The sequence below is a fragment of the Hyperolius riggenbachi genome, chromosome 10, assembly GCF_040937935.1.
Source record: "Hyperolius riggenbachi isolate aHypRig1 chromosome 10, aHypRig1.pri, whole genome shotgun sequence".
Classification (NCBI taxonomy): domain Eukaryota; kingdom Metazoa; phylum Chordata; class Amphibia; order Anura; family Hyperoliidae; genus Hyperolius; species Hyperolius riggenbachi.
This window is the reverse complement of record NC_090655.1, coordinates 207,945,998-207,970,438: the sequence shown is the minus strand read 5'-3', so window position 1 is coordinate 207,970,438 and position 24,441 is coordinate 207,945,998. Positions and strand designations below refer to the sequence as shown.

At 46.5% G+C, this 24,441-nt stretch overlaps 2 protein-coding genes across 2 annotated transcripts; one reads left to right on the top strand and one right to left on the bottom strand.

Moving 5' to 3' along the window:
- Positions 1 to 873: 873 nt before the first annotated feature.
- On the bottom strand, positions 874 to 8,496 carry LOC137534291 (zinc finger protein 84-like). The gene is made up of 3 exons (XM_068255721.1): positions 8,412 to 8,496; positions 4,501 to 4,612; positions 874 to 2,520 (listed from the first exon to the last, which is right to left on the bottom strand). The coding sequence occupies exons 2-3, from the start codon at positions 4,601 to 4,603 to the stop codon at positions 1,355 to 1,357; spliced, it is 1,269 nt and encodes a 422-aa protein (XP_068111822.1). The 5' UTR covers positions 4,604 to 4,612; positions 8,412 to 8,496; the 3' UTR covers positions 874 to 1,354.
- Positions 8,497 to 9,009: 513 nt separating this feature from the next.
- On the top strand, positions 9,010 to 23,873 carry LOC137534292 (gastrula zinc finger protein XlCGF17.1-like). Its single transcript, XM_068255722.1, has 3 exons — positions 9,010 to 9,226; positions 15,588 to 15,689; positions 18,144 to 23,873. The coding sequence occupies exons 2-3, from the start codon at positions 15,596 to 15,598 to the stop codon at positions 18,911 to 18,913; spliced, it is 864 nt and encodes a 287-aa protein (XP_068111823.1). The 5' UTR covers positions 9,010 to 9,226; positions 15,588 to 15,595; the 3' UTR covers positions 18,914 to 23,873.
- The last annotated feature ends 568 nt before the right edge of the window (positions 23,874 to 24,441 follow it).

Here is a 24,441-nt window from a genome sequence, read left to right as displayed (position 1 = left end):
CGTTCCCTCCCTTTTCTTTTAAATCACTTCACGTTCTCTTTAAAGTAAACCCAAGCCGAAGCTCAGGTTCAAAATCAGATTTCTTACCCCGAAGAGAGGCAAGCCTCAGGGTCTTATTGAGGCTTCCCTCGCTTGTCTGAAGCCCCCGTTTCAGAGCACTGCCCCCGTTCACATCTGGTCCACGCAGCTCCACTTCCTGGGTCATGGCCACTCATTAGCCGTGCGAGTAAGCCCACAGCTACACTTACTGCGCATGCGCGGGTGGGCTCAGTCGTCTATTGCATGGCCATGATCCAGTAAGCGGATCTGCGCTCAGCGACTGGGGAAAACGGAGTAGCGAGGGAAGCCTCAATAGGATCCTGAGGTTTCCCTCTCCAAAGGAGAGTTATCCGACTTTCTACCCGAGCCTCAGCCCGGGTACACTTTGACCTCCTTGGTGTTCAGTTTCTGCTGGGTGTCCCCCAGTATAGTTTAGGTATGTACAGGTATCCCCCAATATAGGTTAGGCAGAAATAGGTGTACCCCAGAATAAGTTTTCTAGGTGTATGGGCTCGAGTACCGTGTAGCCAGCAATAGGCTAACTAGTATAGGCGAATGCCACCCCACCCCACCCCCCGATCCAGCCGCTCTTACTCACCAAGCCTCTGTCCAGCGATCGCCACAGCCTCCCTGCACAGCTCCGGTATTCTCTATGGAGAGGATCGGGACTAAACAGCGTCATCACGTCAGTCCCAATCTTCCCCATACTGGAGAATACCACAGCTGAGCGGAGAGGCTGCTGCTATCGCTGGAACGAGGCTTGGTGAGTAAAGGCTGATTCACACTGCAAGAACTTTTTAAGCGCAAGAGATTTTAAAAGCTCTAGCTAATGCAATGCTATGGGGGATTTTTACAAAATCACATTGCTCCAGTGTGAACACACACACAGGATAACATTAGCAAGAGTTTTTAAAATCACAAAGTGCTCAGAAAAGCTCTTGTAGTGTGAACAAGCCCTAAGAGCGGCTAGATCGGGGGGGAGGGGTACCTATACCAGCTAGCCTATTGCTGGCTACGTTGTACTGGAGCCTGTACACCTAGAAAACAGGGGGACACCTGTACTTTCTAAAACCTCCTGAGCGGCACGCCCAACACTGTGTCAGGCATTTGCTTTTAGCAAAATTTTCTTGCCAGACAGTGTCAGGCATACGGCTCAGGAGGTTAATGCAAGTTAGACAACAATGTAGAAGAATGTATGCCTTCCTCTGCATGTTAAAGCTGATTAACTTGTCTTTCTTTCACCCCATGTAACCAGCAGGGCTTTTCCTCAATATGATTTTGCTGATGGCCTCAGTGGCTAAAACATTTGCTGCCACTAACATTGCTTCTCCTTGATATGATCCTTTTTATGTTTGACAAGGTAACTTTCTCTGATAAAACCCTTTCCACATTCAGAACAGTAATATAGCTTTGTGGGCTTTATCCCTGTGTGAACACGCTGATGGTTATTTAGAGTGCTCTTCTGGGAAAAGCATTTCCCACATTCAGAACATGCATATGGCTTCTCCCCGGTATGCACTGTTTCATGTCTAACAAGAAGTGCTCGTCTACAAAAACGCTTATCACAACTGGAACATGAAAATGGCTTCACTCCTGTGTGAATTTTTTGACAATGGTTTATCCTTGTGTGAACACGCTGATGGGTATTTAGAGTGCTCTTCTGGGCAAAGCATTTCCCACATTCAGAGCAGGCATATGGCTTCTCCCCGGTGTGCACTCTCTCATGTCTAACAAGAAGTGCTCGTCTACAAAAACGCTTATCACAACTGGAACATGAAAATGGCTTCTTTTCTGCATGAATTTTCTGATGTTGATTAAAAATGCTCTCATAGGCAAAACATTTCCCACATTCAGAACATGAAAATGGCCCTTCCTCTCCGGTGTGAACTTTCTGATGACGATTAAGATTGCATCTGTTGGCAAAAAATCTTCTACATTCAGAACATGAAAAAGGGCTTTTCTCTCCAGTGTGAATTGTCTCATGTTGATTAAGCTTGAATCTGTTGACAAAACATTTCCCACATTCCGAACATGAATACGGCTTCTCCCCAGTATGAAGTTTCTGATGTTCATTAAGATTGCTCCTGCTGGCAAAACATTTCCCACATTCAGAGCATGAAAATGGCCTTTTCTCTGTGTGCTTCCTCACATGAAAGACAAATTCAGATTCCAGCGTATAACTTCTCCAACATATAAAACATGTAAACCACTTATCATCACGGAAGTGCCATGTTTGGTGTCTGTAGAGAATGGGTTTTGATGCAAAGCATTTCCCACACTCAGAACATGATAATGAGGTTGATGGGGTTGTGGAGTTTATGTTTGAAGAACTGGATGTTTCATCCTCTTCTGTTGTGTCACCGTCACTGGATGTTCCATCCTCTTCTGTTGTCTCACCATCACTGGATGTTTTACCATCACTGTCACTATTTTGGGAGTCACCAGGATGCTCACCAGTGTTACTGCGGATGTACCGTCCATCTGGCGAGAATATGAAATGTGTAGTAATAGAGATGGGTACATTGGTAATGTGTGAACAATTCTAATATGACAAAAGAGGCAACCCTAAAACACACTAAAATATATGCTGGTCTTAAAGGACAACTGACCTTAGAGAGAGATGGAGGCTGCCATATTTTTTTTCCTTTTCAACAATGCAAATTGCCTGGTTGTCCTGCCAATCCTCTGCATCTAATACTTTTAGTCATAGACTCTGAACAAGCATGCAGATCAGATGTTTGACTTAAAGGGAACCTAAACTGAGAAGGATATGGATGTTTCCTTTTAAATAATACCAGTTGTTTGGCAGTCCTACTGATCTCTTTGCTGCAGTAGTGGCCGAATCCCACACCCTACACAAGCATGCAGATAATCCAGTCTGACTTCAGGTAGAGCACCTGATCTGCATGCTTATTCAGGGGCTGTGGCTAAAAGTATTAGAGACACAGAATCAGCAAGAGAGTCAGGCAACAGGTATTATTTTAAAAGGAAAAATGCATATCCTTCTCAGTTTAGGTTCCATTTAAGTTTGACTGCATTTCCTACATGCTTGTTTCAGGTGTGTGATTTAGACATTGACAGGTCAGCAGGGTGCCAGTAAACTAGTATTGTTTATAAGCAAATAAGTATGGCAGCCTCCATATCCATCTCAGGCCAGGTGTCTATTAAAGGACTTAAGAGGTGAAATTACTAAAAAAAAGTAAATCACCTGCCTCATCTTTTAAGGCACGGAGGACGCCGTCCGCGCCCTCCGTGCCGATACGCCGGGTCCCCCCGCTCATTAGCCCCCCGGGCCGGCTGCCGACTCCACAGCCCGGGTCGGGCTCTCCTGCCTCTCGCAACATGGCCGCTTCCTCTGGCCGCGGCTGCGCAGTCCGCCTGGCTGCGCAGCTCTAGGGCCAACCCTCCTGATCCACGCTTCATCAGCTGAGCCTCTGTTTACAGTGTATGCTGTTAATACAGTCGACTTGAGAAGCTTTCTGTGGGCTAGACTCCCTATCACTGCTACTGCCTACAGAGCGTGTCCTAGTGGCTGCAGCTCTGGCGCTTTGAGTCTGCCAGGAGAAAAGCGAGATATAAATGTTCTGTGTCTTGTTTTGCAGTCTCCTTTTTTTTTATATTTTCTGGAGTTATTCATACACTACTGCAGCCAAATAGATCGGCAAGGTTGCCAGACAACTGGTATTATTTAAAAGGAAATAAATAAGGCAGCCCCCATGGTCCTCTCACTACAACTGTCCTATAACTAGCAGACAGAGGCTTGGAATGGTGGATTGGTCAGTGACAATTTCAATGCGAGTAGAGTTTTTTCGCTCACCACTACTAACAAACGACTTCACTGACCTTTTAGCCACCTCCACTGGCCACATACGGTCTCCTCATTGCTTCTTATAGGGGCTGTCTCCTGATTCCCCCACTGGCCACATACTGTCTCCCCATTACTTCTAATAGGGGCTGATGTCTCCTGACTCCCCCACTGGCCACATACTGTCTCCACATTACTTCTAATAGAGGCTGATGTCTCCTGACTCCCCCACTGGGCACATACTGTCTCCCCATTACTTCTAATAGGGGCTGATGTCTCCTGACTCCCCCACTGGCCACATACTGTCTCCACATTACTTATAATAGGGTGTGACACCTCCTGACTCCCCCACTGGGCACATACTGTCTCCTCGTTACTTCTAATAGGGGCTGATGTCTCCTGACTCCCCCACTGGGCACATACTGTCTCCCCATTACTTTTAATAGGGGCTGATGGTTCCTGACTCCCCCTCTGGCCACATTTTGGCTCCCCATTAGTTCTAATAGATGATGGCTCCTGCTTTGTGCTCTGTGGGCACATATGGTCTCTTGATTACTTTTCTTTACTGACAGACAGAACAGGTAAGAAGAGATGGTTGCAGTGAGTTAACGAGAGGAAGGTATAAGGTCTTCCTGTATTTAATGCTTATCCCTCACCTGTGCTGATCTGTACAGGAATTTCCTCCTCCTTACATGGCTCATCTCCCCTCACAAACACCTCTTCTTCTTCTTCTTCTTTTTCAGTTTTAACACAAATCATCCTTTCTTACTAGAAAACATACAAAGCACAAAACACATTTTTGAGAATTCAGTTTATGATGAAAACATGATAATGGTGTGAGGAATACAGATAAAATGCTGCACAGAGCATTACTGCAATCAGCAGTAACTGGACAAGGTTTTCCAGCACTGGAGGCAGAGATGCAAAAGCGTGTCTCCCCCCTCCACCAAATTGTGCCCGCCCCAGTACAGGTAGCAAATATGCTCCCAGTATTAGGTAGCCCCCTCCCCAGTACAGCCAGAAGTACTCCCTGAATCAATTAGCCCCACTTCCCGTGTATAGCCAGGTGTGCCCCCTTTATTAGCTAGCCCCACCTCCCCAGTATAGCCAGGTGTGCCTGTATGAAAAAAAATGCCCCGGGGGCTACTCTCCTCGGGAGGGGGAACCCTCTGGATCCTATAGAGGCTTCTCCTGCCCTCCTCCATCCCACGGTGGTCTTGCTAGAGGTCCCCAAATGGCAACCATGTAAATATTTACCTTCCTGGCTTCAGCACAGCTGCTCTAGCGACGCTCGGCTCGGACATAGCCGATCCCAGTCGGGTCCGCTCTGCTGCACAGGGGCAAGTCTGCACAGTAGAGCGGACCTGACTGGTATTGGCAATTTCTGCCTATTTCCAAGCCAAGAGCCGCAACAACGCCCCCGCTGGAGCCGAGGAAAGTAAATATTGCACAGCCTGACAAATTGTAGGCTGTGCATTCCGAGGGCCAGAGCGAGATCACCATGGAACGGAGGAGGACGGGGGAAGCCGAGATAGGATCCAGAGGCTTCCTCCTCCCGAGTTAAGTACCCCCCAGGGGCACTTTTTTAGTACAGAGTCACTTTAAGTTTGGAAAGTAATAGTATGGGATAAGAGTGGTGTCTTCAAATCACTTGCCACAATACAATGTTTCTGAACACCAAACCGGGGGCAAGGAGGTTTTAGTTGTGACACCAGCTTGCTGCCCAGACACAGAAGAGCCAGAGGCTTCCCCAAATATTCTCAGCTTATGTATAAAGGTAAATGCAATTTAATCAGTACAGTATTGTTTGTACCTGTATCAGCCCTAAAGAACTGTCCTATCAGTATTGGGTTAAAGGGAAGGTCTGAGGTGATAAAAAAAACAAATTTCTACTTACCTTGGGCTTCCTCCAGCCCCTAGCAGCAGTCCTGTGTCCTCGCTGCAGATCCACTCCCTGCCGGTGGCCTAGGGTCTCCTCCAGTACAAGATGTCTACTGCGCTTCAACGTACGAATCATGGAGTCGCGCTGACAACATCCGGATAGTACTGCGACGCCGCAGTAGTTCTGCGCCTGTGCAGTACAATTCGGATTACATCAGTGCGGCTCTGTGAGCCACACGCTGAAGCACAGTAGATGCCGACCTGGCGAGGTCAGCATCTGCACCGGAGAAGACCGGGAACCACCGGAGCTGTGGTGAGGGCACAGGATGGCTGCCAGGGGCTGGAGGAAGTCCCAGGTAAGTAGATTTTTGTTTTTTAATCTCCTCGGACCTTCCCTTTAAGCAGATATGTAGCAACTCACGGACTATGTTGGCGCTTTATAAAATCAATAATAGTAACAACTCTTTAACCTGCTGGGCGGTCTGGACGAGCTCAGCTCGTCCAGTACCGCCGGAGCCTGCCGCTCAGGCCCTGCTGGGCCGATTTGTCTCAAATAAAAAGCAGCACACGCAGCCGGCACTTTGCCAGCCGCGTGTGCTGCCTGATCGCCGCCGCTCTGCGGCGATCCGCCGCGAGCAGCGGCGAAAGAGGGTCCCCCCAGCCGCCTGAGCCCAGCGTAGCCGGAACAAAAAGTTCCGGCCAGCGCTAAGGGCTGGATCGGAGGCGGCTGACGTCAGGACGTCGGCTGGCGTCAATGACGTCACTCCGCTCGTCGCTATGGCGACGATGTAAGCAAAACAAGGAAGGCCGCTCATTGCGGCCTTCCTTGTTTATTCTGGGCGCCGGAGGCGATCGGAAGATCGCCTCCGGAGCGCCCTCTAGTGGGCTTTCATGCAGCCAACTTTCAGTTGGCCTGCATGAAATAGTTTTTTTTTTATTAAAAAAAAACCCTCCCGCAGCCTGCCTGGCGATCTTAATAGAACGCCAGGCAGGTTAATCGGTGCTACTCTACTTTAGGGGTCCAAGCAGGAAACCTCATAGAGACATTCAGCTAATGTGATTGGATGGACAGCACCCTCTCTGCTAGGTTTTCAATAGCAGTGTTCTCCCCAGGCTCTTTTAGCAGGGTGCTCCAGTTTTGGTGAGCACCTGGCTGTCATCGGGTCACCTCCTCCTCTGTTCTAAGCAGAGATGTGCAGAAAAGCACCCGCCTTCCATTCTCTCATTTCACCCCAACTGGCTACTTTTTCATGCCACCCGGCGGGGAGAATACTGCAATAGGTCGTGGTAAACTGTTGTAGTAAACTATGCCCACATCCCAACTCTGTGCTGTAGAGAGTGCTGTGAATGGACAAGTATTCCCTATAGGCAGTAGCGTTCCTATAATAGGGCGGCATAGGGCGCCCCGCTCCGGGTGTCAGGCGCCCCAGGGGGTGTCATCAAGGCCTCCCACAGAGGCCTGTGCAGGAGGGGGAACCCGGGGAAGCAACACAGAATGGAGGGGTGGTGGGGAAAGCGGCGGGGAGGGGGGACGGACCCCCCACCTCCCTCACCTGGGTCCCCTCCTTCTTGCGCTTCCCCCCTCCTAATTAGTAGCAGCTTTAGATATGCAGGCAGGAGCGGGCGGAGAGGACTTACTCACCTGCTTCCTGCGTTCCAGGCGGTGGCGCACAGCGTCATCGTCACGTGACGCTGCTCTCCGCCTTCTCCACCGCCCACTGTGCTTCCTGATTAGCGGAAGCGCAGTGAGTGACAGAGAAGTCGGAGACCAGTGTTACGTGACAATGACGTATGCGCCATCTCCAGGAAGCAGGTAAGTCCTCTCCGCCTGCTCCTGCCCGCTTATCTAAAGCTGCTGCTAATTAGGAGGGGGGAAGCGCAAGAAGGAGGGGACCTAGGTGAGGGAGGTGGGGGGTCTGGCCCCCCTCCCCGCCACCCCTCCTTTCAAGCTTCCCCCATACGGGGCAACTATACTGGGGGCAACTAAACTAGCTATACTGGGGGCAGCTAAACTAGCTATACTGGGGGCAGCTAAACTAGCTATACTGGGGGCAGCTAAACTAGCTATACTGGGGGCAGCTAAACTAGCTATACTGGGGGCAACTATACTACTGGGGAGTGGGGGCAACTATACTGGGGGCAACTATACTAGCTATTTTTGGGGCAACTAAACTAGCTATACTGGGGGCCACTAAACTAGCTATACTGGGGGCAACTAAACTAGAGGCAACTAAACTAGCTAGCTATACTGGGGGCAACTATACTAGCTAGCTATACTGGCCGCAACTATACTAGCTAGCTATACTGGGGGCAACTATACTAGCTATACTGGGGGCAACTATACTAGCTATACTGGGGGCAACTATACTAGCTAATACTTTAAATTACAGTTAGCTCCGCCCTCATCTGGTCATGATCACGCCCATTTTTCGCCACGCACGCCGCAGGTTGTGGCCACGCCCATTTTTTTTTAAAAAAAATAATTGGGGGGGGGGGGGGTGTCTTAATACCCACCACCGGGTGCCAAATGCCCTAGGTACGCCACTGCCTATAGGTTTCCTGATGGTTCCCTAAAGTCTGCCATCTAGTATCCTTCCACAATTGCTGCACTATTTATTTACTATATGTTCTGTATGTATATGTAATGTAACATGCAGTTTACCCATCTCCCACACTCACTGCTCACCTGATGTGATCTGGAGGGAGTATGAATCCACAAGCCTGCAGTCACCTATGCAGCAGCTCTCATATTTACTCCCTGCCACTGGACTTCCTGTTCAGCTCAGAACACAAAAAGCCCTCCCTGGCTTCCTCTAGTCTACAGCAAAATGGCCGCCTCCTGCACTGAGGACACATTCTATATCTATATTATGTTAATGTCAGTGAAATAAGCAAAACATATCAGTCGCATTAACATCATAAAACGTGCTAAAAATGATCATATGCTTATGTGTTATATTACATTAGCAGATATTCTGTTAGTTTGCCTTTCATGTTTCTGGCTGCTGTATGAGGGGTTTGGAGAGGGCGCCCTCTAGTATTTGGACTCGGAATGCTAAGGAAAAAGTCACAATCTAGTTCATTTTCCAGTTTGCGAAATTTGGCCTTGTCGTTCCGAGTCCAAATGCTAGAGGGCGCTAAATCCAAACTCCTCATACCGCAGCCAGGAACATGAAAGGCAAACTAACAGAATATCTGCTAATATAACATAATAACACATAGGCGCGTGCGAGCATTTATAGCAAGTTTTGTGATGTTCGTGAGACTGATAATATATATTGTTTTATTTCACAGATATGTACATAATATAGATATAGAATGTGTCCTCGGTGTAGGAGGCGGCCATTTTGCTGTAGACTAGATGAAACAAGCAAGAGGGTGGGTGGGCTTCTTGTGCTCTTAGCAGAACAGAAAGTCCTGGCAGGGTGTGAAACACTTGGAGTAAATAGGAGTGCTGCTGCAGGGTTCTTGATTCATAATCTCTCCAGATCACATCACCAGGTGAGCAGTGGGTGTGGAAGATGGATAAACTGTATTTTACATTACATACATAATAATATACTGTATAGTGCTGCAGTCATGGAAGGATACTAGATGGAATACCTAACCCTACTCTCACACAGAATCCTTCTACCTGATGCTTAACTTTAACTACTCTGACCAGACGTCCCGTTTTACCTGGGACACGTCCCAGGTTCAGGTTCTCCTGTCCCAGGCTGCAATGTGTCCCAGGTTATGTCCCACTTTTGGCCGCCGGGCAGGGCTGGGCCGAGGCAGAGGCGAGAGAGGCTCCAGCCTCAGGGCGCAGTGTAGGAGGGGGCGCACAACTCACTCAGCTATCATTCCACTATTGTGTTTGAAGCAGAGAGAAATAAGAAAAGGGGATGCATGGCAGTTACTACAAGCCAGAAAACTAGAGATTAAGCTGTTGAGGGGATTGGGGGCCCTGGGGAGCCTCAAAGTCTAACAGCATTCAGTGCGTGATGGCTGGGGTGGGTGGGATGGAGGGGCGCACTTTAGTGTCTCAGCCTTGGGTGCTGGAGGACCTTGTCCCGGCTCTGGGTGTCCCAGCCGTGAGGTAATGTTTGCCTCATTTACCGTTTGAGGAGTCAGAGTAATTGTTTTCTGCTGCATTTCATGTGTCAGAGGTAACAGTAGTTGCATTTCATTTGTCGGAGGTAACGGTTATTGCAATTCACGTGTCAGAGGTAACGGTTGCTGCAGTTATTATTTGATGGTCATAGAGACTGCATTTGCCACTTTGTGGTTATTGTGGCAGCATTTGGCATTTTGGGGCCTCATAATTATTAAATGGTATGCTAATACTGTAGCATCAGCAGCTTCTGCAGATTTTGTGCACAATCTAATCCCACCATAGTTATCGTCTAATGTCCTACGATATTATTATGTATTTATATAGCATTGGCATCTAAGGAAGCACTTTACAGAGAATGTAATCATGTTCTTGGCAGAGCTCACAATCTAATCCATAGTCAAAGTCTAATGTCCTGCCATATCATTGTTATGTATTTATATAGCACTGGTATCTTCTGCAGCACTTTACAGAGTACATAGTCATGCCATGGACTGACATCCATGATGCAAATCTCCCATTTCACCACATCATTTTGGGAACACTGCTTTCTTATGTGTATGGGGAACATTGCCTAATTACCTTTAAGCAGCCCATACACTCAGCCGATTTTCTGGCCGACCGATCGATCCCGATCGATCGATCAATCGATTGCAAATCGGTTGGCCAATCGACCGATCGACGGCCGATTTCGATCGATTTCGATGGATTTCCATCGAACTTGCAGGGTGGAAAATTTAGGTCGATCTGATGAGATTGCTTATCAGTTTGCATTGGCCTTAATGGAAATCTGATGGCAAAAAAATGCCATCAGATCGAATTTCAATAGATTTCAAACTGAAATCTATTGGAATTCTATCCTGGTAAAAAATGTTCTAAAAACGCATCAGATAGATCATCAGATGCATTTCTTATCTATCTGCTGCCAATCTGACGAGTGTATGGGCACCTTTAGGGTCACTTTGCCTTTCTGTGTTTTGGGAGGAAACTCTGGCCCACTGCCTCTGAGTTACATTACAGTTTGCTCCGCCCACACCTTGTCATGGACATGTTCATTTTCCCACTGTGGTGAACACAGCCATTTTTTCACCAAGTTCTAGCACCCCCCTCTGTCCCAGGTTGGGCCAGGAAAATCTGGTCACTGTACTTTAACACCCCCCCCCCCCCCATCCTTCCGCACACACTACTTGCCTAATACGAACCCCCTTTCCCTGCACACACTACCTGCCTAATGCCTAAAACTACAACCTTCGACCGTGCACGCTACCTGCCTAATGCCTATCCCCCGCACACACTTCCTCCCTAATGCCTAAACTAACACCCCCCCCCCTTCCCCGTCCACACTACCTATCAGTGAACACACACACACACACACACACGCCGCAGTAAATAAAACCCAGAAAAATCTTGGGCGCAGCAAAATATCAGCATTTGGGCGCCTGCTGTGCCTGATATATATATATCAGGAGCTGTACCGGAGCCCGCTATTTACCAGGCGCCCAAATTTCTGCTCTGGCACCCAGTTCCTGATATTCTGAATTGGCACCTATGGCAGCGCCCAATTAGTCCACTAGCTACATGCGCCCTTTTTTTACTGTTTCGAACTTTAGGTGTCCCAGCAGGAAACCTCACAGGGAACAGGGAACACTTGTCCACTCACAGCACCCGCTACAGCACAAAAAGTTGTGATTGGCTGAATAGTGTGGGCGTAGTTTACTACAACCTAGCAGTTCGAGAGGGTGCTGTCTACCCAATCACGTTAACTGAATTTCCCTATGAGGTTTTCTGCTGGGTCCCCTAAAGTAGACTAGTGCCAATTAAAGAGTTATTATTATTCAATTATAAAGCACCAACATATTCCGTGAGTTGCTACATATGTGTTTAACCCAGAGAGGGATTTGAAGATGTGACACAATCTTCTTTTATCCCATACTAATTCTTTCCAAACTTAAAATAAATGTGAGGTGACGGTAAAAAACAACGTCAAACACCCACCTATGGAGAGGGAAGGCTCTGGATCACATAGAGCCTTCTCTGTGCTCTTTTGGTGTCCTCCTTCCAGCGGTGTCCCCATCCAAATTTGCCACCTATGGGAGCTCTCATAAGGCTTCAGAAACACTTGTGTCCCGGAGTGCCTCTACAGATGGGCGGCTCCGTACTGCACACTGGTGGAATATGTCTTCATGGATCCTAAGAAGTCTTCAAAAGCACTTGTGTCCCATAGTGCTTCCAAGGACATGCAGCTCCGTACTGCACACTGGTGGAATATGCCTTCATGGATCCTCAGAAGAACTTGTGTCCTGAAGCCTTCCGAGGATCACCGAAGGCGTATTTGACCAGTTGGGTCACAACGCTGCACTGAGAGACTGTGTGTCTTTCCCAGCATGCAGGGAGGCGGGGGAGCTTCAGAAGGCGCGGCCAGGGGGAGAAAGCTGCCCAATGGCAGTTCAGGAAAGCCCCTAGTGGGCGTTTTGAACAAGGAATTCTTCTCCCCTGTGTTTACCTCCGAGTTAGTGACAAATATTGTCGCTAAACTCGGGGGGCTATAGCGCGGAAGTGAGGGGGCAGAGAGTGGTGGTTGGGGGATACAGAGCTATGTCATTAGGCAGAGAAAATGCCTCTAAATCCCATCTGCCCACTGAAGATCCAACTTCTCTTTAAGTGATTCCTGGCAGTTTTAGAGAGATTTGTGGGTTTTTTGCACACAATTTGTATGCATTTTCGTTTTGCAATTTTCTGTGTGCAGACAAACAGGAAGTGCACTCTGACCCAGAACTGAATGTCTTTTCAAGAAAATCTGCATGAAAAACGGTTTTAAAGTGCGTTTAAAGCGATTTGAGATTTTTCCTATACCTTGCATTTAGGCGCAATTGCCAAGTGCAGGACCCTTGTTTGCGACTGTAAAAAATGCTCTACATGCACTTTGGATTTCATTACACAAGCGATTTTACAGTGCAGGGGGACTGTGACCCGAAGCAGGCGTGTGCTTGTTGCGTGGGATCCGTATAATGTGCAGGTGGCAGAAGGGGCCACATGTGGACAGGATAGGAGAGACTAGAGCATGGGTGGGGGCATGTGTGTCTTCACCTCACAGAGGCGCTATATCTGGCTCTTGACCTGACTTTGCTCCCTCCAAAAATTGTTTGCCTGAAGAAGCGGGACTGTTACCCGTGAAACGCGTTGCACTTTTGGAGCTCATAATAAATGTTACTTTAAACTTGAAGTAACCTGCCTGTTGTTTGGCCATTTTTTCAGAAGGGAGGCGAGTCCACCCACTTCCCCCTTTTTAACAATTTTAACTAATTTTACTCTACTTGGCGCCTCTGTTGTTATACCACATAACTGTTTAGTCCACCCTTGGTGGAGGGGTGTATCCCCATTTCCTTCTATCTACAGAGAGCGACTTCTTAACCCTGAGCGGGGTCAGGTTACAATTCTCCCCGCCTGCTTATCCAGTGGTTGCCTTGGAGGCGACCGGTCCTTGTGAGTATAACCATTGTGTGTGTTTGCATCAGACATCACCTCATTAACATACTACACCATATTGGGCTCTCGGTTCTCCCCCTTTCTTTCAAGCACACTTGTTTTATGGAATGCTGTAATCTTAGTGAACAGACATTTGGTAATTTGCCTCGCTTGTTGGTAATTTTACTTTCCCATGTGATAACAGCCTGTGAATTGATATTTGACTATTGCCTCAGCCCCCGAGTCCCCTGCTTGCCTGTGTGATATGAGTAAGTGGTGAGATGAGCTGCTGTCTTGGTGCCGCCGGGATTTATCTTTACCTTGTTGCACAGTCCCTCTGTCTCCGCTGTATTAGGCCTCGTAGTGGGGCCTCTCGTTATGTGCACCACTGGAGAGGAGACTGTGCGACAGGGTGAAGATCCTGGCGGCACCGAGATAGGTAGCTATTCCTGCTGGTCTGTTTGTCGCTTACTCTGCATATGGTGGTAGGCTGCCTTTTCTGGGGGCACATCTGGCTATTTTGTGGAAGCAGCTACATAATACCTGGACACTTCTGGGTAAACTTGAGAGAGGGCTACCTAATACTGGGGACACATGGCTATACTGGCAGCGCCAGCATGGTGGCGTAGTGGTTATCCTTCTTGCCTTGCAATGCTGGGTCCCCGGTTCGAATGCCAGCCATGGCACTATCTGCAAGGAGTTTATATGTTCTCCCTGTGTCTGCGTGGGTTTCCTTCGTGCATGCCAGTTTCCTATATTCCAAAAACATACAAATAAGTTAATTGACTTCCCCCAAATTGGCCATAGACTACAACAACTACTACTACATACACTACACAATACATAGACATATGACTATGGTAGGCATTAGATTGTGAGATCCTCTGAGGGACAGTGAATTGACAACACAAAATGCTCTGTACAGCGCTGTGGAAGATGTTGGTGCTATATAAATACTAAATAATAATAATTATACTTGGGAGAGGGCTAGCTAATACAGGGGCACACCTGGTTGTACTGGGGAGGTGGGGCTAGTTAATAAAGGGGGCACACCTGGCTATACTGGGGAGGTTGAGTTAGATAATACAGGGGGCACACCTGGCTATACTGGGGGGAGGTGGGGTTAGACAATACAGGGGGCACACCTGGCTATACTGGGGAAGGGGCACCTGGCTATACTGGGCAGGTGGGGTTAGATAATACAGGGGGCACACCTGGCTATACTGGGGAGGTGGAGCTAGATAATACAGGGGGCACACCTGGCTATACTGGGGAGGTGGGGCTAGATAATACAGGGGGCACTCCTGGCTATACTAGGGAGGGTGCTAGCTAATACTGGGGGGCACACCTGGCTGTACTGGTGAGGTGGGGCTAGATAATACAGGGGGCAAACCTGGCTATACTGGGGAGGTGGGGCTAGCTAATACTGGGGGGGAGGGCACCTGGCTATACTGGGTAGGTGGGGTTAGATAATACAGAAGGCACACCTGGCTATACTGGGGAGGTGGAGCTAGATAATACAGGGGGCACACCTGGCTATACTGGGAAGGTGGGGCTAGATAATACAGGGGGCACTCCTGGCTATACTGAGGAGGGGGCTAGCTAATACTGGGGGGCACACCTGGCTGTACTGGGGAGGTGGGGCTAGATAATACAGGGGGCACACCTGGCTGTACTGGGGAGGTGGGCTAGCTAATACAGGAGGCACACCTGGCTATACTGAGGAGGGGGCTAGCTAATACTGGGAGGCACACCTGGCTGTACTGGGGAGGTGGGGCTAGATAATACAGGGGGCACACCTGGCTATACTGGGGAGGGGGCTAGCTAATACAGGGGGCACACTTGGCTATACTGGGGAGGTGGGGCTAGCTAATACAGGGGGCACACCTGGCTATACTGGGGAGGTGGGGCTAGCTAATACAGGGGGCACACCTGGCTATACTGGGGAGGTGGGGCTAGCTAATACTGGTGGCAGACCTGGCTATACTGGGGAGGTGGGGCTAGATAATACAGGGGGCACACCTGGCTATACTGGGGAGGTGGGGCTAATTAATTCAGGGTGTGCTTCTGGCTGTACTGGGGAGGCTACTTTATACTGGGAGCACATTTGCTACCTGTACTGGGTCGGGCACAATTTGGGGGGGGGGGGGGGCGGGGCGCACTTTTGAATCTCTGCCTCCAGTGCAGAATCACGTTCCTGACGAATGCTGTAATGCTTGGTGAAACATTTTCTCCATATTCCTAGGATTCCACACTGGAACATCTCGCACCATTATCAGGTTTTATGCATTGTATCTTTTTTAGTGATTCGGATGATTTGTGTAAAAACTGAAGAAGAAGAAGAGGTGTTTGTGAGGGGAGATGAGCCATGTAAGGAGGAGGAAATTCCTGTACAGATCAGCACAGGTGAGGGATAAGCACTAAAAACAGGAAAATCTCATACTACTACATACTACTCTTCTTACCTGTTCTCTGTCAGTAAAAAAAAAAAGGTAATCAACAGACCATATGTGCCCACAGAGTGCAGCGCAGGAGCCATCATCTCCTATTAGAAATACAGTATCATCTTTTTAAACTGTAGTAAACTCCAAGAGACGAGGAAAATTGGTTTACTATATCAGAAATTGTCCTAGAAATGGCCCAGCATGGCCTGGTACATTCTCTGTTGCAAAAGACTAACTCTGTCCTCCTATTGGAGGTACAGTACAAGCACTTGCACTTGGTGAACTACAAAGTTAAGTATACCTTGCTGCATAACCAGGCTGGACAAACTGCTGGTACATTATCCAGGGCTCCTTAAAAATTGCAGCCATCTTTGAATAGAGGAAGCCACTCGCTTCCTGTGAGTGGTTCCGATACCTCCGCAGGGAGGACTTGAAGCATGTGTCCTGTAAAACCTTCTGCTCACACTTGAGCCAATCATGAAGCCTCTCTTCAAAATTCTGCCAATCACAATAAGCCACTTGCATCTGTAATGCGAGTGGCTCCGCTGGTAGGACTTGGCACTTTCCACACAAGATCATACTGTAATGGAGATACAATATGGGCCCAGTGGGGGAATCAGGACCCATCAGTCCCTATTAGATGTAATGGGTAGTCAAAGTGTGCTCAGTGTGGAGTCAGAAGACATCAGCCCCTATTAGAGGTCATGAGGAGACAGTATGAGTCCTTTAAAGGAAATTATCCAGGCACTCTGATTACCCCAATAGACTGCCTGTCAAGTGATGTCACATGACAGGCAGTCTATTGGGCCATTCAAAGTGCAGGGTTCACTCCCTTTGAAGTTACTGGACCCGAAGTGGTCCAGGGCAGGATGATCCGAGCGCCCGTTACTGGCTCATAGCCGGCGTAAGCTACAAGCGCTTGCTATGCTGGGTATAGCGAGCGCCCCTCTGCCCACAGTTAATAATGCACGCTATGCTGCCAATAGCATGCATAGCGTGTATTAAGGCATGCAGGTTTAAATAGCGCAAGTAACAGCAGGTTACTCACACTATTTGTCTTAGTGAATCAAGCCCATAGTCCTCTATTCAGCTGTACTAACCTTAGAAACTCTGGGAAGGTAATATTGGAGCACACAGGGAAAAATTACTTTTAGTAAGATATACATATGAATTCCTAGTAATACCACCTAAAGACTTGACCCCACCAGCTGTATAATATGCCTGACTTCTAGTCTTGTCCTAGATTTAGGTTTATCTCTGAGAGACCTGTAAGCCAAGATCATACTCTTGAGGAAGTGAACGATACCTATTCTAAGTTTCTCAAAACACATCAAGTCCTAAAAAACGTGGCTCTGGTCACACTGGCATTTATTTACAATATTGTTTGTGTACTATATGGGACTACAATTCCTACTTATAAATGCAGAGGAGGTGTACTATTTGTGTGTAAGCCCTTCAGAAAAAAGGGAGAAAGTGCCCTGTCCCTTCCCCATACTAAGGGAGGTGTTTACGGGGTTCTCTGAAATATATATATATATATTTATATATATATATATTTATAAATTACGGCAAATTTGCAACATCTCGCTGTTCTTAAATCATGTTTGTAAATTTTATGTAATTAAGGATGGTGCTTCCTCCAGCCCCCTCCGCACTGATCGCTTCCCTGCCGTCTTCCTCCGCCTTCTCCCGTTATCAGCTCCATAAGTTTGGCAAGTCACTCCCGTGACCTGGAGCGGCCAGGAGCAGAACGCTTCCAGCTGCTGGAGTGAGACGGGGGGCGTGCGGCTACTGTGCATGCGCCAATTGGTTGTGACTGGCCAACGTACATGGCTGATAACAGAAGAAGGTGGGGGAAGATGGCAAGAGAGCGATCGGTGCGGAGGGGGCTAAAGGAAGCACCAAGCATGTATAAATCTTTTATTATTAGTCGTCTCTGGTACATTTTAACAACATGTTTAAAGGACAACTGACCTGAGATAGATATGGAGGCCGCCATATTTATTTCCTTTTAAACAATAATAGTTGCCTGGCACCCTCTTGATCTGTCAGTGCTTGAATCACACACCTGAAAAAGCATGCAGCAAATGCAGTCAAACTTAAAGGATACCTTAGCTTTCAAAATGGGGGGAGCAAGCATGTTTAGCAACATGTCAAACATCTCATCTTAATTCTTGTTCTGGGTCTATTACTAAAAGTATTAGAGGTAGAAGTTCATCAGCAGGACAGCCAGGCAATGCACATTATTTATAAGGAAATACATATGGCAGCCTCCATCTTTCTCCCAGGTCAGTTGTCCTTTAAGACCAGCACATATTTCAGTGTGTCATAGGGTTGCCTCTTTTGTCATTTTAGAATTGTTCATACATTACCAATGTACCCATCCCTATTACTACACATTTTATATTCTCGCCAGATGGACGGTATATCTGCAGTAACACTGGTGGGCATCCTGGTGACTCTCCAAATAGTGACAGTGATGGTGACGCAACAGAAGAGGATGAAAAAACACCCAGTGATGGTGACACAACAGAAGAGGATGAAACATCCAGTTCTACAAACATAAACTCTACAACCCCATCGACTTCATTTCCATGTCCTGAGTGTGGGAAATGCTTTGCATCGAAAAGCTTTCTCTACAGACACCAAGCATGGCACTTCCGTGATGATAAGTCATTTACATGTTTAATATGTTGGAGAAGTTTTACTCTGGAATCTGAATTTGTCTTTCATGTGAGGAAGCACACAGGGGAAAAGCCATTTTCATGCTCTGAATGTGGGAAATGTTTTGTCCACAGGAGCATTTTACAACAACATCAGAAAATTCACACAGGAGAGAAGCCATATTTATGTTCAGAATGTGGAAAATGTTTTGCCTACAGGAGTATTCTAAATCAACATCAGAAAATTCACGCAGGAGAGAAGCTATTTTCATGTTCTAGTTGTTTAAAGTGTTTTTCTACAAGATCAGTTCTTGTTAGACATGAAAGAGTGCACACCGGGGAGAAGCCATACTCATGTTCTGAATGTGGGAAATGCTTTTCCCAGAAGAGCATTCTAACTGCCCATCAGCAGGTTCACACAGGGATAAAGCCATATCCATGCTCTGAATGTGGAAAGGGTTTTAACAGGAAAAATGACCTTGTCAAGCATGAAAAGAATCATATCAAGAAGAAGCACTGTTAGTGGTAGCAAATGTTTTAGCCACTGAGGCCATCTTATTGCACATCAGCAAAATCATATCGAGGAAAATCCATGCTGGTTACATGGGGTGAAAGAAATGTCGTTACTCGGCTTCAAAAAAGGAAAACGTGTCCAAAAACCCCAAATGATGCAGAGGATGGCATACATTATTGTAAATTATTGTCTACCTAGCTTTAAAAGAGAAATACATTATTTATATATGAGGCAAATAGAAGCACCCTGGTTCAGCTGTTACTATTATTATTATCAATATCTTTTGTTCATAAAGTACTAAAAGTTGACAGTTGGCTGTTGAGGTTTTTTATGAATTGGATGAGTTCCAGTGGGTGGAAGCAGCTGTACAAGAATCTTGCAGCCAAGCATGGTGAGAAGTGAGTAATGAAATTGTTAGTAGATCATTTTGAACAAGAGATTGGGTTAGGGATGTGTTAATCTATATGAAGGGAGACAACCCAACAGCCTCATGGTGAACCAGAACTACTAGGAGTGTGTAAGGGGCAAACTTTTGTTTTAAGGGAATTTAAGTAATTTAAACCTTTTCTGAAATGAATATGAACTCCTGCGGTGATTTATTGTATGTGTTTTACGAAAATTTAATACAGTCACATTAAAAAGTTTAGAAACCCCTCTAACGTTTGAGGCTGGGAGCACACTTGTCTGTGCAGAAGAGCAGATATTAAATCAATATTGCAAATATAACACAGCCTCTAGACACCTCCTATAGCCCTTGTCGAGTGGCTGGATTCTGGATGGAGGTACTCTTGACCATTCTTCCATACAAAATATCTCCAGTTCAGTTAAGTTTGATGACTGCTGGCCTTACATTTCACAATTCCCTTCCCCTGGATTTTGACCCCGACACTGAGTCATTTGTGGATACTGACAAATGAACAACAAATGTGTACATTTGTGCATATTAACTAAATAGAGGTAAAATGGCAGTGCGTATGAAGAGCACATCAATTTCACCATTATTTCCACCAGTTGTATAGCGCATATTACACAAGTGACACACACATTACTTGAATTACGCAAGCTGCTCTAATATACAACTGGCATAAGTAATGCTGCCTGCACAGGGGCGTAGCAATAGGGGTTGCAGAGGTTGCGACCGCATCGGGGCACTTGGGCCAGAGGGGCCCTGAAGGTCCCTCCCTCCACTAAGGTATTAGCTCTCTATTGGTCCTGTGCTCATAATAATCACTTCTATAGATACTTTGAATAGTGGTAGTTTTTTATTTTTTTTTAAGTATTTATATAGCACCAACATATTATGCAGTGCTGTACAGATTATATTGTCTTGTCACTAACTGTCCCTCAGAGGGGCTCACAGTCTAGTCCCTACCATAGTCATATGTATGTATCGTGTAGTGCATGTATGGTCTAGGGCCAATTTTTTGGGGGGAAGCCAATTAACTGTATGTTTTTGGGATGTGGGAGGTAACCGGAGTACCCGGAGGAAACCCACGCAGGCATGGGGAGAACATACAAACTCCTTGCAGATGTTGACCTGGCTGGGATTCGAACCAGGCACCCAGCGCTGCAAGGCGAGAGCGCTAACCACTAGGCCACCGTGCTGCCCGCTAGTTATTAACAAACTGTTCCCCATCCCATTCTTGCACCTCTGACACTGCAGTTGCCATTGGCAGGTTTTGGTGCGCCGTATCAATTGTTATGTATAGAGTGCTTGGGGGGCCCCGTTGTAAAACTTGCATCGGGGCCCAGAACTCCTTAGCTACGCCACTGTGCCTGCACATGGCAATATTACCACTATTTAGTAAATACGCCCTATTGCTTTTTTGCTTACCCAGAGAAACGTGTCAATATGGCACTCCTGCCCCAAACTGTTCCTTAGCAATCGATGCACGATCATTAAGGGCATTCGTTATTGTGTTTGTGTGTGTGTGCTCACCTTTATTGAGGTTCTGGGGAAAGAGTGGGGGCTGGTTGAGGGTGCTGTAGAATGAGTCAGGAGGGTTAGGGGGAGACAGTGAAGGCCGATTCACGCGGGCATTCCACACCGTAACGGTCAAATGTTTTTAACCATTTTACAGCTCTCTATGGCAATCTGTTTTTCACAGTCAGGAAATTTGGCGCACCAGTCACTGCCTTAGGACATAATGAAAATTACGTCTATAGCGGCGCCCGCATAGTAATTTGGCTGCTGTCAAGAGATGGAGCCCAAATTATGATGGAAATGGAGCACTAATAATTAACCGTGGCTGAATTTACTACAGTGGCATCAGACTTGACAGTAGCTGAGAGATCAGTGTATGGTTTCTAATGAGCCAGAGATCAGCTTCCCCAGTCACCGACTAGTGTTGTGACTATTGCCATGACACCATACAGCAGCCTGAAAACATCTTTCCCAGCCCAAAGCAAATGCAGGAGTTGGCGGTTGGCTGTACACGCAGACCATCCTCCAATACAGCATTATTGAATGAAAATTGAAATAACTGTGATCATGTGACCAAATCAGTTATTGGTGAAGTTCGATTTGTGGCTATTTTTTGTTAAATCTGAAATGGGTTTCTATAGATTGGAGACCTGTCATTGTACATAAAGGTGATTTTATAATTTGCCTGATTATGAGCAGCTTTAAAAGAAACCAGAAGCAAAAGGTATATGGAGGCTGCCATGTTTTCTTTTAAACAAATACAGTTGCCAGGCAGAGTTTTGTCTGGAACATCTGATCTGCATGCTTGTTCAGGGTCTATGGCTAAAAGTATTAGTGGCAGAGGATCAACAGCACAACAAGGCAACTGGTATTGTTTAAAAAGCAATAAGTATGGCAGCCTCCATATCTGTCTCACATCAGGTTCCCTTTAAAGTAAAGCCAATGAACATGCTAAGCCATTTCTACTACAGAAGCTAACTCCTTTAACCCCTCCGAAGTGACCACTACTTGAGCAGAGCAGCCCCCACTGTGTAGCATCTTACAAGGTAGACAAATAAAGCATGGCGTCATGCAGCCCACATATTAGCAGCGATGGCCATTAACTGTCCTGGTTGCCACCTACCTGGGCCCTAATATCTCTACACACCATAGGACTGTTGATGTTACAAAGGGAGGCTCTGTAAACACAGCAGCAAACAGGTCAAGCAGCAATATGAAGGTGGCGCCCAGTGGCGAAGCTACAGACTCCGGGGCAAGCTACATTAAATGTTCTCCTTCCCACACCAGTATAGTAGCCAGATGTGCCCCCCATCCCAGTATGGTAGTCAGATGGGCTCCCCCTCCCTCCTTACTATGGTAGCTAGATGTGCCCCACTCCTACACCCCCAGTATGTTGACCAGGTATAGGTGCCCTCACTATAGGTTAGCCAGGTATAGGTGCCCCCTGTATAGGTTAGCCGGGTATAGGTGCCCCCTGTACAGGTTAGCCGGGTATAGGTGCCTACAGTATAGCTATCCAAGTATGGGTGCCCCCAGTATAGATAGCAAGGTATAGGTGCCTTCAGTATAGATAGCTATGTATAGGTGCCTCCAGTATATTAGCCAGGATCAGCAGAAAGCCATAATGAAAGACAATGCAGAAACTCTGTTCTCAGACTATAAAGAATGTGGGAGCAAAACAAATGTAATATTCTATACAGAGCACATCTTAGCCTAGTACATGGCATTTTGTGGACACTACACGAACATTACATTTAAAGAAATCAACCCAGACCGGGGTAACCAAATTAGAATTAAGGATAAAAAGAGGACTCCCAGCAGCCAGCATTTACCATCAATGTTTATCACAGTGACACCATCTTGATTCAAGGCACTGAATGCAGACTAGAGGAATTTGAGATGCTCTCCCCATATCAGAGAGAAAGCAGGAAACTATACAACCATAAATAACCATCTTGATTCAAGGCACTGAATGCAGACTAGAGGAATTTGAGATGCTCTCCCCATATCAGAGAGAAAGCAGGAAACTATACAACCATAAATAACCCTGCTACACAAATATGTGAAGACCAAACTAGAAAACAGCCTCCCTCCAGAGACTGTCAAACAGCCCCCTCACACCCTTCCCTGGAGACCCTCAGAGACTGTCCAAACTAGAAAGGGACTTCACTCTTTTCAGGGAGGAAACTCAAAGAAGCCAAGGTGTGAAAAATGCAAATAAGAAGAAGCTGTTAATTGTGCTGCTAATGGACTCCAATGGAAAATACCTGGACACACAGAGACTCATTCCAGGGAAGCATGTCATTGAGATCTACTATTCAACAAGCAGCAGAGATCATTAATAAACCTTACTTCATTGACCCAAAACACCTCATCATTCACATCAGCACCAATGACATTAATCAAGAAACCACCACAGACCAAGAAACCATCTCAGACAAATTGTCACAAATGGTTAAAAGAACACAGCTCAAACTCCTCAGCGCAAAGATTATCCTATCTTCCCTGCTCCCAAGAAAAGACTTCCCTCACCAAACAATCCAACAAATTAATGCAGATCTGGCCTCCAATCTCAGATCCACACCAGCCATACAATTGGCACAGTACCTTACAATCAGAGCCCACCATCTGTATAATAAAAAACACAAACAAGAGGTCAGCCACCTTGCAAAGGAGCTTAAGGACATGGTACTTAATAGACCCCAAGAAAGCTCTAACCCTACAGACAGATGGCAAACTCCAATACACTTACCAAAGAGAGCGCCCACAAGCATGGCAAGCGAGGAAACCGATTGCCCCACAATGGCAACACAGAGCAAGGAAGGGCAGAAACATGATGGAAATCAGAGCTTTGTGTAGTATGAGCAACTTGGTGGCACACTTGGTCGATTAGAAATAGGAAAATTGCCAGCTGAGATGTTTTTATTGACAAACAAATGCAGTAGCATTGGAAATGCTAGAAGAGAGAGCAACTAGGGAGGGTGGGGAAGGGGAGTTTTATTGGAGGGAGGCTTGTAGGGGTTTTTGAGTTCTTCCACATTGTATTGTTTAATTCCATGATAGATTTGTGTAGCAAGCTAACTTTTTGAAATTACTGATATGCTGTAACGCTGGAATTTTGACAAAAACTGGTTTTATTAGAAAAATGAAAATCTCAAATAAAACATTGATTTTTTTTTTAAAGAACTTTGTGTAGCACTCTATATAGCATACTGATGTGACACCCACATTGGCCCCTTCCCCCCGATAATATCGAGTCCTACGACAACTTCTGCTCATTACAAGGTATGCCTACTCAAAATGACATCACTTGTTAGAAGCTAAAACATCCAAGGGCTAAATGTCTCGGCTTTTGGATCAAAAATTAATGATCCATACTTTAAAAAGAGACTTGAAAACATTGATATTCAAATCCTCCTGGAGACATGGACCCAAGCAGAGATTGAATCTCTCGCAACCATGGGATACAGGGAATTTTCCATATCTTCCCAGAAAAACAAGAACATTAAACAAGGTTGCCGTTCAGAAGTCATACTAATCTGGTACAAGGAGGAGCTTACAGAGCACATCAAAGCAATCAAACAAGGAGACAGTCTCATCTGGATCAAAATAA

Bases quoted from the DNA above. Each gene is read 5' to 3' on its own strand.
- LOC137534291 (XM_068255721.1), bottom strand. From the start codon at position 4,603: ATGATTTGTGTTAAAACTGAAAAAGAAGAAGAAGAAGAAGAGGTGTTT. The intron at 2,521-4,500 runs GTGAGGGATAAG...TATTCTCGCCAG, and splicing joins TCCTGTACAGATCAGCACAG to ATGGACGGTACATCCGCAGT.
- LOC137534292 (XM_068255722.1), top strand. From the start codon at position 15,596: ATGATTTGTGTAAAAACTGAAGAAGAAGAAGAGGTGTTTGTGAGGGGA. The intron at 15,690-18,143 runs GTGAGGGATAAG...TATTCTCGCCAG, and splicing joins TCCTGTACAGATCAGCACAG to ATGGACGGTATATCTGCAGT.